Here is a 13,495-nt window from a genome sequence, read left to right on the forward strand (position 1 = left end):
ACCTTCTCTGCCAGAGAGATGCTGTAAGGATTGAAGAATCCTGTTCTATGATTTATTAAAAACAATACGGTGTCATTTCCTGCCAAATAAGTATAGCAGGAATACTGGGATTCTTTTCTGATGGAAATTATGAATACCCTCTTTGAAAGGCTCAAGTTCCCTAGGGCCCTCATGAGGACCTATTTGTTCCCTCTTAAGTAATAAGCCCTCAATGCCAGTAACCTTACTGACATGAAGATGATAGCAAAATAGAACAGTATCCCTTTTCAGCTTGGGTCCTTTCATACCTGCATGGAGAACACAAATTATCCTGGCTATATTAAAGGTTATCTTTTTGATATCTACAAAAAGGCTGCTTACTTTTTTTTTTTAAACAGACTTGTCATCCTTACTATACGATATTAGTGGCATGACGGGTAGAATGATTGGAACAGCTGCATGCGAAAATCATAATGAGAAACTGCTCAACAAAACTTTCAGTTCTATAATTGTTTATCATCCTAAGCTCAAGGTTCAAAACTGCTGATCCAACATGTACTTAATATTATGAGACAATATAATTCAATTGTTTTTGCTGCCACTGTTCAGTTACTTTTTTTTCTTTATTAGATTTGTAGTCTGAGTTCTGGGTTCACTCTCCCAACTCACATTCACACTAATAGGTCAAATCTGCTGATGGTATTTCTCTTCTGGGGTTCTAGGGGTAACCTTTAGGGATTTGGAATTTTTCTAGTACTGTCACTTATGAGTCCCTGACCAGCATACCCCTGATAGCAGTTGACCAGTTAACACTTTCCCAATATCAACCAACTTCTTAATATTGATTTATTTTTACAAAGGAATATTTATTGAGAATATATAACAAGGACCAGAGTATAACTATCTTCCCTAGTCCAAGACGCCACTCTCTCCTACACGTGTATTCAGTCCCTGGGGAGAATGCACTCAAAGTGGTGGTTGTAAAATAATGCCCCCCACCTCATTGTAGGGGGTGGATGGATTGTATGGTGGAGGTGTACTTCAGGTCCTGTTAAGTCCTTTTCTCTTTTTGAGGAGCTCTCACTAAATTCACATGTGGCTTGAAAGAGACAGTGTCTTGGCTGCCAGATCATGCTGCTGTTGGACTGGCTCAAATAGGCTGTTCCTACGGACAGGATCCGCACTGAACTTGGCTACTGTTGCTACCTTAGCCTGTGCTCAGGGGACTTTTGGTGATTCTTCCAACTTTTTGAAGCTCTCAAGGTTCCATTCTATCCCTGATATTCATTCACCTAAGATCAAGAAAGAATACTATACATAGAGACAAAAGTAACAGCTGCACCCTGCAGTCATAGCCACATGAGGGGTTTCTTGGTGGGGAGATAAGGCAGCCAGTAGCAGATCACTGCCTGAAAGCTTTCTCCACCACCTCTCCCTCCAGTTGCAGGACTACCTCTTTTTCCTCCTACAAAATTACCAGGGAAAAGAGAGAAGGAGCATTGTTTGAGCCTTTTGTATGTATACTTTCTAAATGCACGCGCTCAGCTCTGGCTCAGCAGCCAATGAAAAGGCTTTTGGTCAAGATGTAGTAAGCAGATAGGAAACAGTCAGAGAATACCTATCCCATTACCAATTTCTGGATATAGGTTCACCAAGCAGCTACATAGATTAGTAGCAGGCAGAGGATATGTTATACATACTCTAAGATTAGACTCTCATTGGGTGATCTCTCCATTACACATTCAGGTTTCAATGACAGTTTCAATATTGTAGAATTCTCCCTCTCCCTCCTTTTTGGTGTCCTAATTTAAACTGGAAGTTTCTTCTCCTAGAGTGTTTGGCCTTTAGATTTTTAGGTTATTTTCCCTAATTACTATTGTTAATATCAGAGATAACCCTGCTTATGATCCTGCTGGTGGTGTATATAGATATCTTAAAAGCAGATTAGCTTCCTAATTGGCTTTCCTGCTTCCAGTCTCTGCCCCCCTCCAATTCATCCAATAGTACATTCTGCCTCTAGACTCATCTTCCTAAAGTAGCACTCAGAAATCTTCATAGCTCCACAGAGCCTGTGAGATAAAGTCTACATTCTTCTGCCTGAGACTCCATATCATACATACCCATCCAGCCTTTTCTTTGATCAGTCCCTGGTGACAAACCCGCTACTCTGATCTCTTGAATTTCCCTCAGGTAGACCCCGTTTCTTTCTCTCTGTAGCATTGACTCATGTTATTACATGAGCCTGCCTAGGAATTCTTATTCTCCCCTCCAGTCTGCTTACTCAAATTGTATTCATCCTTTATGATCCAACTTAAGCACTCCGTCTTTCTGAAATCTCTGACTATTTATTCAAGGTCTCATTCATTACTTAAAATCAGCACTGTTACTAGGACAGGATGACCAGGCCTTTTTTCTCAGTTCATGGAATTCTAGAGGGGGCTAACAGTGCTAATATTCCTTTAACAGCATAGGAACAACTGATCTTAGCACCTAGTTAGCAAAAATAATTAGTTAAAATTGAAAGTTTCCAGATAGCTAACACTTTGCCCACAGGTTGCCACACTTCAGATGAATTCTTCCCTACTCTTTTCTCTCCAACAGGCCAGTGGCCTCAATGTGTCCTCTAGTTGCAGCAGAATTTCTCTTTTAAAGTTAATTTGTGGAAGCTTTTCATGCTGTTTACCCTTATCCTGTTTTATGAAGCTTGCCTCAGGTATGAAAAATGTTTGCTTCAGTCCTGCTTATAGCATTTATTTCTTTTCCATTCTATTGAGATTTGGTTAGATAGTGTCCTGTTTTCTTTTGTGTTCTGAAAAAAAAGTCTCTTTTTTTCCCTAACTAGATTATAAATTCCTTGAGAAGGGGGAAGGAATGTTACTGAATTACACTTTTTGTATCCTAACACAGTGCTGTCTATATTGTAGGTATTCAATAAGTACTTGTTGAATTGAATGAAAGGATTGATATATGTGATGAGGATATTAGGACCATATTTCAGCTTACCCTTTGCAGGGTGGAGGCCAAGACATGATAAGGGAAGGGAAGAGGAGACAGAGAAAAATAAAAAAAAAAGAGGAGAATTGATGATAAGTAAGGAGGAAAGAAAGGGGAAGTAGAAGAAAAAGCAAAAGTGAAGAAATAAAAGAATATTTAGCTGAAAGAAAGAAAGAGGAAAAGAGGAGAGAAAAAGCAAAGCAAAAAGGATTTATGGGAAGAAAGGGAGAAGAGGAAAGATAGATCCCCTTGCTTTTCCAAGCTGGAATAATAACAGTACTAGTAGCATTTCTTTAACAATTTAAGATTTGCAAAGTACTTTACGAATATAATTTCATTTCTCATAGTAACCCTGGGAGGTAGATTCTCTTATTATCACCATTTTACAAGTGAGGCAGAGAGAGATGAAGTGACTTGCCCAGGGTTACACAACTAGTCAGGGTTTGAGTTAAGATTTGAACTCAGGTCTTCTTGACTCCAGGTCTGGTACTCTATATGCTGTGCCATATATGTTAGCCGACTTCCTTTATCCAGATTCCTACCTTCTCTCTCTAATGTCCTCCTAACTTTTAATCCTATGGTACATTCCCGGTCTCTGGCCACTGCCGTTATATGGACTAGTAGTTCCAGGGCCTTTCCCAAAACCAGGTTTCCTCCTTCTTTCCCTTACTTGGGAAGACCCCAACTAAGATTTGTGGAGACTCAGGAGTCTGATGTTTCTTATTCTTTGAATCTTAGAAAGTCCATCGGTTTTGCCGGTCTGACCAGTGACTGTCCTTTACTTTTTCCCAATAATCGAGCTGTAGCCTTAGGTTTATGTCCCCTCACTATAGGTCTGACAGCCTTTATCCAATTGGCTCTTTTGCCTCAATCATCCTCCTTTCTGCCAATCCCTTATCTCTACTGCTCATTAGTAGCAGAAGCTGACAGTTGAAAGTCCGACTATTTCCACAGTCCCGTTAGCACACAGCTTTTCTGTAGGTCTGATGAACCTTCCTTTGAAGGGACACCCTGGAACACCTTGAAAAGCTAGCCTGTGTTCAAGGCGCTCTGTGATAAGCATGTTCTCCAAACTAGCTCATAACCCCCTACCAATATGTATAAGCTTTCAGCTAACAAGAGGACATATTAAAAACAATAGATCTAGTCATGTTTGATTACCAGAAATAAAGTGACAAGAAAAGATTCCCCCATGTCCACATGAGGTATACACTGCCATAGGCTACCATGCTATGAGTGGGGGAGGGCATACATGTAGAGAACATTTGTAATCAGGGAACACTCTCAGAGGGTATATGTGTTCATGGAACATGTATGAAGGGGAATGTGTTAGGAGCCCATGTGGCCAGGGCAACTCATGCCTCTAACACTGACAAGCTGTTCACCCTCTTCAGGATTGTCTGTTCTCTGCTGCCATTTGCTTGGGTTCTGTGATTAGAAGATCTCTCCTGGTTGGGTGAGGTATTGCTCCTTTAGTGGTGGCTGTTGTTATTGTTGTGTAGTTGGGTCTGACTCTTTACGACCCCATTTGAGGTTTCTTGTCAGAGATACTGGAGTGGTTTGCCATTTCCTTCTTTAGCTCATTTTACACATGAGGAATTGAGGCAAACGGGATAAGTGACTTGCCCAGAGTCACACAGTAAGTGCCTGAGGCTAGATTTGAACTCCGGTCTTCCTGACTCCAGGCCCTTTGCTCTGATCATTGTGCCACCTAGTTGCCCTCTTTTAGTGTATAGTCAAGGACTTTGGAGCAGTCATACCCTGTCAGCCCGCAACAGCAGCAAAATACCCCAGGCTGATTATTTGACTGTTTTATTCCTGGTTTGGATTTGATGTCTTTGGTCCCAGGTGACTGATTGACTTAGGGCTAGAAAATTCCTTTTAACTCTTGCTACAGTTTGTGTGTGAGTCTGAATCTATGAAGCTTATTTAGGGTTCTCCCTCCATCCTCCTCAGATCCCCAGGATCTGAATAAGGAATGCTGAAACAAGGCTTCCCTCAGTTCTGAAATCCCTGTTTGGCGTAAAGTTACGGAGAACAAAAAAATGAAAAAAGTTCAAATCCCTTTTTCAAATCACTGCCTTTATTACACATATATGTATACGCATATACACACATTATACATATATACATACATATATATATATACACATATACCTAAATAAGTATGCATACATTCACAGTATCCCCAAAGTCTTGCAGTTTAAAGCCTTAATTGCTTAAAACTTCACCAGGACATTTGGAAAACCATACAAACGTATGTATGTATGTGTGTGTGTGTGTGTATATATGTATATGAATGTGTACTTACCTAATGCAGACTTACACATGTGTATATATATACATGCATGTATGTATATGTGTGTATGCACACACAATGCACATATACATGTATATTTACATAACTACCAGCCACAAAATCAGTCATCTGTTGTGCTACATTCTGACCAGCATAAAGCGCATTGGTCTCTCTATGGTAGTATCAGTGCCTTTGGGAATTTTTGTAATCTTAGAGATTTCCTGAGTCAGAATTGACAAGTTTCTGGCTGAATATGGGAGATTACATCCTGGGGCAAAAGTCTGGGCTTTAATGCAGCTTAAACAAGAAGGTTAAATCTGGTATTGCCCTGTAGCTTCTGAGATGCACAGTCAACTTCTTTTAGGCTTTAGCCACTATTGCTGTTTGCTTTCTGCTTGTTCTTGTGACTTGTGTGATCCTTTATTCATACTGTGCAATGGTTGGAGTTAGAACCTTTTGCTGAAGGTAATGCAGTATTATGCTGTGAATTTTTAAAATTATAATCTTGTTTCTGATTGTCACACCACATAGTTGGTCTGTCTTATTCTATCTTCTGCTAAGAAAAAATCCCACCATTTTGCTTATGTCTTAGTATATCTTTATAGCATTTCTTATGCCCACTCTCTTTCTGTGTATCCTTCCGTGTATCAATGCCTTCCTCATACTGAGTCAAGTTGGATTGTGGCAGATTCAATCCAATGGAGCTGAAGTGAAGAAAGCAAAGTTGTAATGCTCATGAACTATTTATGTGCGAGGACTTTATTGTTAATACAAGGTGATGTTTGATATGGCTTTCAGATCATTGCATCTTGCGATTTTAGAGTTGGAATGACCTTTGTGAGATTGTTATCCAAACTAGTCCAGTAGAATGCAAACTCCTCAAGGGCAAAGATTGTTTTTCAATTTTATCTTTATATCCCTAGTGTCTAGCTGAGGGACTTCTACATGGAAGGTGCTGTAAAAGGTATATTGAATTGAATTGTACACTTTATTGAAATTGAGAGTTAGGGAGGTGCAGTGATCCTTTTACTCAGTCTCAAAGTAGGTGTTAAGTGGTAAAACTGGGATTAGAAACTCAGATTTATTAGCTCTTGGACATAGTGTTCTTTTTTTGAAAGATTATATTAGATGCTTAAATGATCTTGATACACCTGTTTCATAAGGTGGACATGTTTGCAGCAAATTTCCCACAAGTAAATGGATACTGCCTCTTCTTTAATTCTTTTTTTTTAAAATCTGCATTACTTTGTCCTAAATAGATTTTATATCAATGCTAACCCAAAGTTCTTAGGGTCAAATTATTGTCTCATATTTGGGTCTATTGGGCCTGTTCTGTCTTTAGGGGTAAAACAGTGATGTATTTGATGAAGTAAGATATTTGTAGCTTTCCAAAAATATGAGGTGTTTGTTTTGTGGAATGAACTTACATATTCCTGTTTTCCTTTTTAATTAGCATGAACATATAGTTATAATGAATCTTTTTACACTTAGATGGTGGAAGAGAGTTTAGAAGTAAATGCCTTCATAAAATGAAGGACTTCTCTGTATCAATGTCCTTTTTTTCTGAGCCTTCCCCCCTCCATCTATAAAGAGAGAAACTATTATTTTTGCTGTTTACCTCACAAGATTGCTGAGAAGATCCAATGAAATATGGTTTGCCTGTGTAGTCTGAGATTTCGAGGAACAGAGAATCCCTCATTCAGTTTACCTAATTACAGGGTTTTTAAATGGTATGCAAACTAGATTTTGGTAAATGTACAAAAATATACCCATCTAATTTTTGGTTTTAGTCTTGAGGAATGAAGCCTCATATGTACAATTCCTAGAATATGGCTATACCTAGAACCACAGGTTGATTCCAGGTGGCCCTAGGCAGTTGCAGGACAAAAGGATCAGGAGACTCTTGCAAAGATACCAGCATAGACAAGGCTAAGCAGACTTCAGCTACCTCTGAATGTACAAATAATGAGGCTAGATTATATTGATGTTAATATTAATGATGATAATACCACTTGACATTTATATAGTTGGTTGGACTAGTTCGTCTCCTTTCAAGGGAGGAGGCTAAGATATGTAGATAGGAATAGCTTGAATAACTGATGACTCTGTGAGTGCACCCCCTATATCTACACCTCAATCTAGGAGCAGAGCATTAAAGGTGAATTTGAGAAATCATTAAAGTATAATAGTGAACTGAGGATGCAAAAAATATAGACAACAAGCTTCAGCTAGTTTCAGCAAGCTTTCTGATATTAGCTTCCAAAATGAATCTTATTTAGTCTATTTTTTAGCCTAAAGTTTGATTAGTCATACAAGTAACTTTCAATTATATTAGTAGAGGGGATGACACCAGGGAGCTTCTAAATTTGTACATAATCCTAGTAGCTTCCTTCTCTTTAAAAAATACTTATTTTTTGTCCTCTTTTATTTTCTCTCACCTCCACTGAGCAATTTTTAAAAGTTAAAAAAAATACAACAAAACACAGATGATTCAGGGAAACAAATTTCCACATTAGCCTTGTCCAAAAATACATAATTTCATTCTGGATTTTAAGTCTCTCACCTCTCTGACAGGAGGTGAATGGTGTGAGTCATCTTATATCAGTTTTGCCATTGATAAACAGGTTCTCTCTGGTTCTAGTTGTTTTTAAAGATCAAGGTTTTTCTCCCTGTTGTTATACTATGAATTTCACTGATTCTAGCAGTGAAATGAATTAATATTTTTAGGTCTAACTGAAAAGATTATTTAAAAGGAATTAGAAATTGCCAAGACTGCCTTCTTATCTTCATTATCAACATAATTATTTCATTAAGTTGAGGCTAAAATTGTGGAATTTTATTTGAATAGAATAACTTTTGATTTGCTGTAATAAATTATATTTATATTCTAATGCTTTTCTTCAAAGAAATTCTAAGTACTTTACAGATGTGATCTAATCAGTTTTCACATCTCTGAGAGTAGAAAGAGGTAGGTATCTCTGGATTCATTACACAGAAGAATTTGAGGCTAGAGAAGTTGAGGCTCGCTAAAGTTGATGCATTGAATTATTTGTAGATTTTATGTGTTCCCTCACTCCCAATCCCAGAATTTAAGAAATTTTTATACGTCAGCACATTAAAAGTTAAACTTGTTTAGTTTAGAGTTGGAAAAATTAATAAATATTAAATGAAACATTATAAAAATATTTGGATTAAATAACATTAATATGTCTATTATAAGTATAACAATAAATATTTTGATGTTCTCTTAAAATATAAGAAGTTTTAGTTTTAAGAGGAGCAAAAGAGAAAAGATTAGATGGCTTATTAATGATATTTTCTCAGATGTTCTTCGCATATTTTTCTAATGAAGTTATAATTTCCTATTATGTGATAATGGGAATATGAATAACTAGGGATATAAGATTTTGTTGTTCAGTCACTTCTGAGTCTCAATGACTCTGTGGACCATGTTGTCCATGAGGTTTTCTTGGCAAAAATGTTGCGGTGTGAGAGGTTGAGAGGTTGTGACCCCTCAAAGACAGGAGTACAGGGTCATCTGGAATGAATTCACAGACTCAAGCATTCTTTAAGCCAAGGTGGCAAAGTTTATTGTTACGATTTTCAGCGGGCAAGGATTCTTAAAGGATCCTGCGGGAGACTGAGAATGCAGCTAGGGTTTATATGGAAAAGAGCATGGGAAAGTAATGCCAGGGACACTGATGAGGTAATCCAAAGGTGCAGGTGTCTTTGGGGGCTATGGATGGGAAAGTACAGGGAGTATACTGGACAGGGAGGGAGATGACAGAGGTATGGATCTTTGGAGTCTGGCAGGAGGAAGACTCCTTGGGCTGGGCAAGGCACCCCTCTCCCTCTGTCTTGATGAGAGAATGTTCTGCAACAAGGGAAAGCTTTCTCACAAGACAGGAACTACTAAGGAATTGGGAGGCTTCCAGAAACATGATCTGAGGGCTGGGGCCTGAGCAGCCCAGCTCTGTGTAGCTGTACCAGGGAGAGAGATAAGGGTCATGCTGAGGCCCATGCATGAATAACTGCTAGGCACAGTGTCCTTGGGCTGGGGAGAAACTGTCAGGGATAATGTTTCTGAGGCTAGGGAGAAATTGGGGTACAAGTACAAGCACAAGCATCCAAACACAAGCACCAAAGCACCCCATCAAAGATACTGGAATGGTTTGCCATTTCTTTCTCCAGTGGATTAAGGCAAAAAGAGGTCAAGTGACTTGTTCAGGGTCACACAGCTAATAAGTGTCTGAGGCCAGTTTTCAATTCAAGTCTTCTTGACTCCAGGTCCAGTGCTTTATCCACTGAAGCACTGATAAACCCTTTTTTAGCCAATAATTTACCAGAATTCTACTTTTGAGATCTCAGGGTAGAAACAAGAAAATGCAAGAAAAATGTGAAAGCTAAGAGGTTAGAAAGACTTCTGTTTGATTGTCTACTTTTGGTAATAAGAAGCCTATAGGGATGGGAGAGGTTGAGTCAGGAGCCTATGCTGTATCTTTATTAGTAGAAGGACCTTTTTTGTGCAGAAACTCTGGTATGTAAAACCAGTGTTGGCTTGGGCATTGAGAAGATCGAAAATTACTTAATCATTAAGCATTTAGTAAGTTATGGTGCCAGGCATTGTGCGAAGTGCTAGAGATACAGAGAAAAAATGAAATAATCTTTGCCCTCAAAATGCTTACATTCCGTCACTTGGTGTTTGAGCCGAGCTTTTAAAAAAACAGTATGCATACTTATAAATATATGTATACACACATACATACATACAAAATGAATGTGAAGGAACTTTTGAATGCAGGCACTAGCCTTTGAAAGAAAGAAACTAGGGGATTCTGGAAGTTCTGAGAGGCATAGGTTAAGAAGGTATGCCTTCTAGGCATGAGTGACATTCGGTATAAAACCTGAGGGATGAGAGATGGACTCTCCTGTGTGAGGAATAGCATAGACATTGTCTGTATGTATAAAGGAGAGTGATGTAAAATAAACCTGAGAGGACTTGAAATGTCCTAGTTTAGGGAGCCACTAAAGTTTCCTGAGCATGGTCCAGAATATTCTCCTGGCCCTTGTATAGAAGATGAACTGGAGAGAGTTAGGGAGAGACTGATAAGGAGGCTATTATAGTAGTCCTGGAAGAAATGATGAGGGAGGGCCTTAACAAGGGTGTTTGTGCTCTGAGTAGAGAGGAGATTGCTGATGAACAGTGTTGTTGAGGTAAATTAGGAAAAGTCACGGCCACCAGTCTGCTATTATATTGCAAGAAGTTTTTGAGTATTTGCATATATGTATGAATCTGTTACAAACATGAATATATACATAGATATAGCCATTTGTGTACACGTATAGAAATGTGTACATATTATGTCTGAGGCAGCATTTTCCAATATCCAGGTCCTCCTAACTTAGGACCATCCCTATATGTACTGCACTGTGTTGCCTTTTAGGAGAGTCACGGGATGAAGACGGTTCAAAGTTGTTGGCCTTCCAGAAGTTAAGAAGCAGGGACATGTAGTAGAAAGAGCACCAGTATTTGGGGTCAGAAGGCTTGGCTTTCAGTGACAGCCACTAGGATATGATGTCAAACAAGACAATCAGCCTCAGCCTCAACTAAATCATTGTAATAGTTGTGTTACTCACCTCCAGTATTATGAAGAAAGTGCTTTGTGAAATTTAAAGCACTACAAAAATGTGAGTTATTAATTTCTGGGTAATAATGACACAATATGACCCTTTTCCTTAGACATAGATGAAAACCTAGAGAAGCATATTCATTTTAGATTCACAGGGCCTGGATTGGGGCTGATGCTTTAAACAAACAAAAGAGAAAAACACAACATTAAATTTCAGATTATGCTTTTTGTTTCTTAAATGAAGGATTGTGGAAGAGTCTGTTATAAGGCAGTGAGGTGTCACAGTGGATAAAGTGTAACTTGGAGTCAGGAAGACTGAATTAAAATGCTGCCTCAAACAGGGCAAGCCACTTAGACTCTTTCAGCCTCAGTTTCCTCATCTGGAAAATGGTTATAATCATAGCACTTAATATATTTGCACAACACTGCAAAACTTTAAGTGCTGTAGAAATGTTAGCTGTTGTTAGCTATTATTATAATAAAAAGAATTCGGAAATACTGCCTTTGCTTCCAGAAGAAAATGCCATCCAGGTAATGCTATGTTTAGTTTTAAAAATTTAGGAGGAGAAGTAGTTTTGAGGTTGTCCCTGTGGTCATCAGTGTCCTTAGACGGACCACTCTTGAACAGTGACCTGCTTGATCAGACAGATGAACTCTCTTAGAATGTTTGTTAGAGCAGTGTGCAGATCAGCTGTAAAAGACCTCACTTCATGACAAGGAGACAGATGATGAGGAGTGAGAAAAGCTTTTCTTTCTGCTACTTGTGCGACAACTCATTTATAAGTGGAGTATTTCAGACAGAAATGTCATCCGTCTTTAAAATAATAAAAAATTCATTTGGCAGGAAAAATAGTGCGACTATACTGAATTGTTACAATGTATTGTTTACTAGAAACCTGGTTCAATATTGGTAAATACAGAGTAGCAGAAACTGAACTGTTGTGTTCTATCTGGGCATCAATCCAAGATACCATTAAAAATACTGCCACAGACTAATTTGGGTTTTTGAATAATGTTCTGTTAACAGCTCAACTGAAATTAAATCACATGGAGCAATTTAAAAATGAAGAGTTCACATGATAACGGGAACTGTATGTGTATAGGCAGAATAATTAATATTCTTTGCATGTGGTATGGAGTGTGTATATATATATGAGTGTGAATGCATGTATAGATCATATATAGGGGTGTATGTATATATAGCTACGTACGTATATATGTGTATGTATTTAATTTTCAGACTAAAATTTTGAATGCTTTAGTGAAAGTCTCCTATCTCTAGATCTTTTTAATACATTTTTTATTATATTTTTATGTGCCTCATAAAATTCAATAATTTCTGTTAGTGTCAAAGTTAGAGACTGATGGAAGATTGCTGAACAAATATAAAAATGGGTATAGTATTAGTGAGAAATAAGATTTTTGGCATGCACATGTACAAACAGTGAAGGTTTATATTAACAGGCAGAAAAAAATTGGAGGAGGTAAAGTTGTTAGAAAGTTTCCATGAAATAATCACATTCTTATGCAAATGAATGATTTATTTGTACTATAAAAGAAGACTTCCTGGAATATAGGGAAGGGAATTCATATTATTGGTCATAGACTTATAATTATAAAATTATGCTGTGTAAGCTAAGACAAAGGGAGTGAACTAACAGAGAACAAACCTGAATTGTGATCATGACCTTTCCTGCCCGCAGAAATGCAGCTTTGCCTTTTTTTCCCACATATTATCTTAATTGTAAGAAGTTTCTGAATATTCATGAATGTATGTGAATCTATAGAGCAAATATGAATGTATACATGGATGCATCCATTTGTGTTTACATATATAAACATGTATATTTGCATATCCATATGTTTTTATGTATGTACTCAGAAACATGAGTATATGTGTGATTTTATTAGTAGGAAAGTTGTCCTCTTTAGGAAGAAAACTCCTGATTATGATTGGTACCTACTCTGCAACTTACATGTTTGGAGAATTGCCTAGGGCTCTCAGAGGTCAAGTGACTGGTTCTGGGTCCCTCAGCTAGTGTGTGTTAAGTTAAACCTGAACCCTCTTCTTCTCACCTCCAAAGCCAACTCTTTAGACCCTACTCAACGCTGCTTCTTGTGTGGGTACACACACGTACATGAGAATATAGAGAAAAATGGAAACATAAATGCCCCCATAAAGCATGGGAAAGGATGTTTCTCTTGCATTTTGTAATGAAATTATTTTAGAAGGAAAAAGAATATGTCTTCTCTGAGTTTTAATTTTAAAAAGCTTTCCCAATTATTAATATATTTTATTCATTTTCTAGGTTAGCACTCTATGTATATGAATATCTGCTCCATGTAGGAGCTCAGAAATCTGCTCAGACATTTTTATCAGAGGTATGTTTTGTATCTTTTTTGGCTTACAATTTTGCTACATTGCATAAATAAATGGATGCCTGTTTTAAAATAAGCAATTTTATGTAATTGTGTATGTGTGCTTGCATGTTATATAGTGAACTATGTTATTGGCATGTATTTACTTTGTGGATTATCTGTATAAGCAATTTTTAAAAATCCCAGACTACACTCAGCATACTTTTAGTCTACA

The 13,495-nt window shown here is 37.7% G+C and overlaps 1 protein-coding gene across 5 annotated transcripts in view; it reads left to right on the forward strand.

Moving 5' to 3' along the window:
• Positions 1–13,495, forward strand: part of SSBP2 (single stranded DNA binding protein 2) — a 414,697-nt gene that overhangs the window by 130,073 nt on the left and 271,129 nt on the right. For 4 of the 5 annotated variants that reach the window (XM_021007765.2, XM_021007760.2, XM_021007774.2 and 1 more), the window contains exon 2: positions 13,212–13,284. The exons of the other annotated variant lie outside the window; for it this stretch is intronic. In XM_021007765.2, coding sequence (XP_020863424.1) covers positions 13,212–13,284 — 73 coding nt within the window. The remainder of the gene's footprint in view (positions 1–13,211; positions 13,285–13,495) is intronic. 5 annotated transcript variants of the gene reach the window in all.

Source organism: Phascolarctos cinereus, unplaced genomic scaffold (genome assembly GCF_003287225.1).
Source record: "Phascolarctos cinereus isolate Bilbo 61053 unplaced genomic scaffold, phaCin_HiC Scaffold_4;HRSCAF=312, whole genome shotgun sequence".
Classification (NCBI taxonomy): domain Eukaryota; kingdom Metazoa; phylum Chordata; class Mammalia; order Diprotodontia; family Phascolarctidae; genus Phascolarctos; species Phascolarctos cinereus.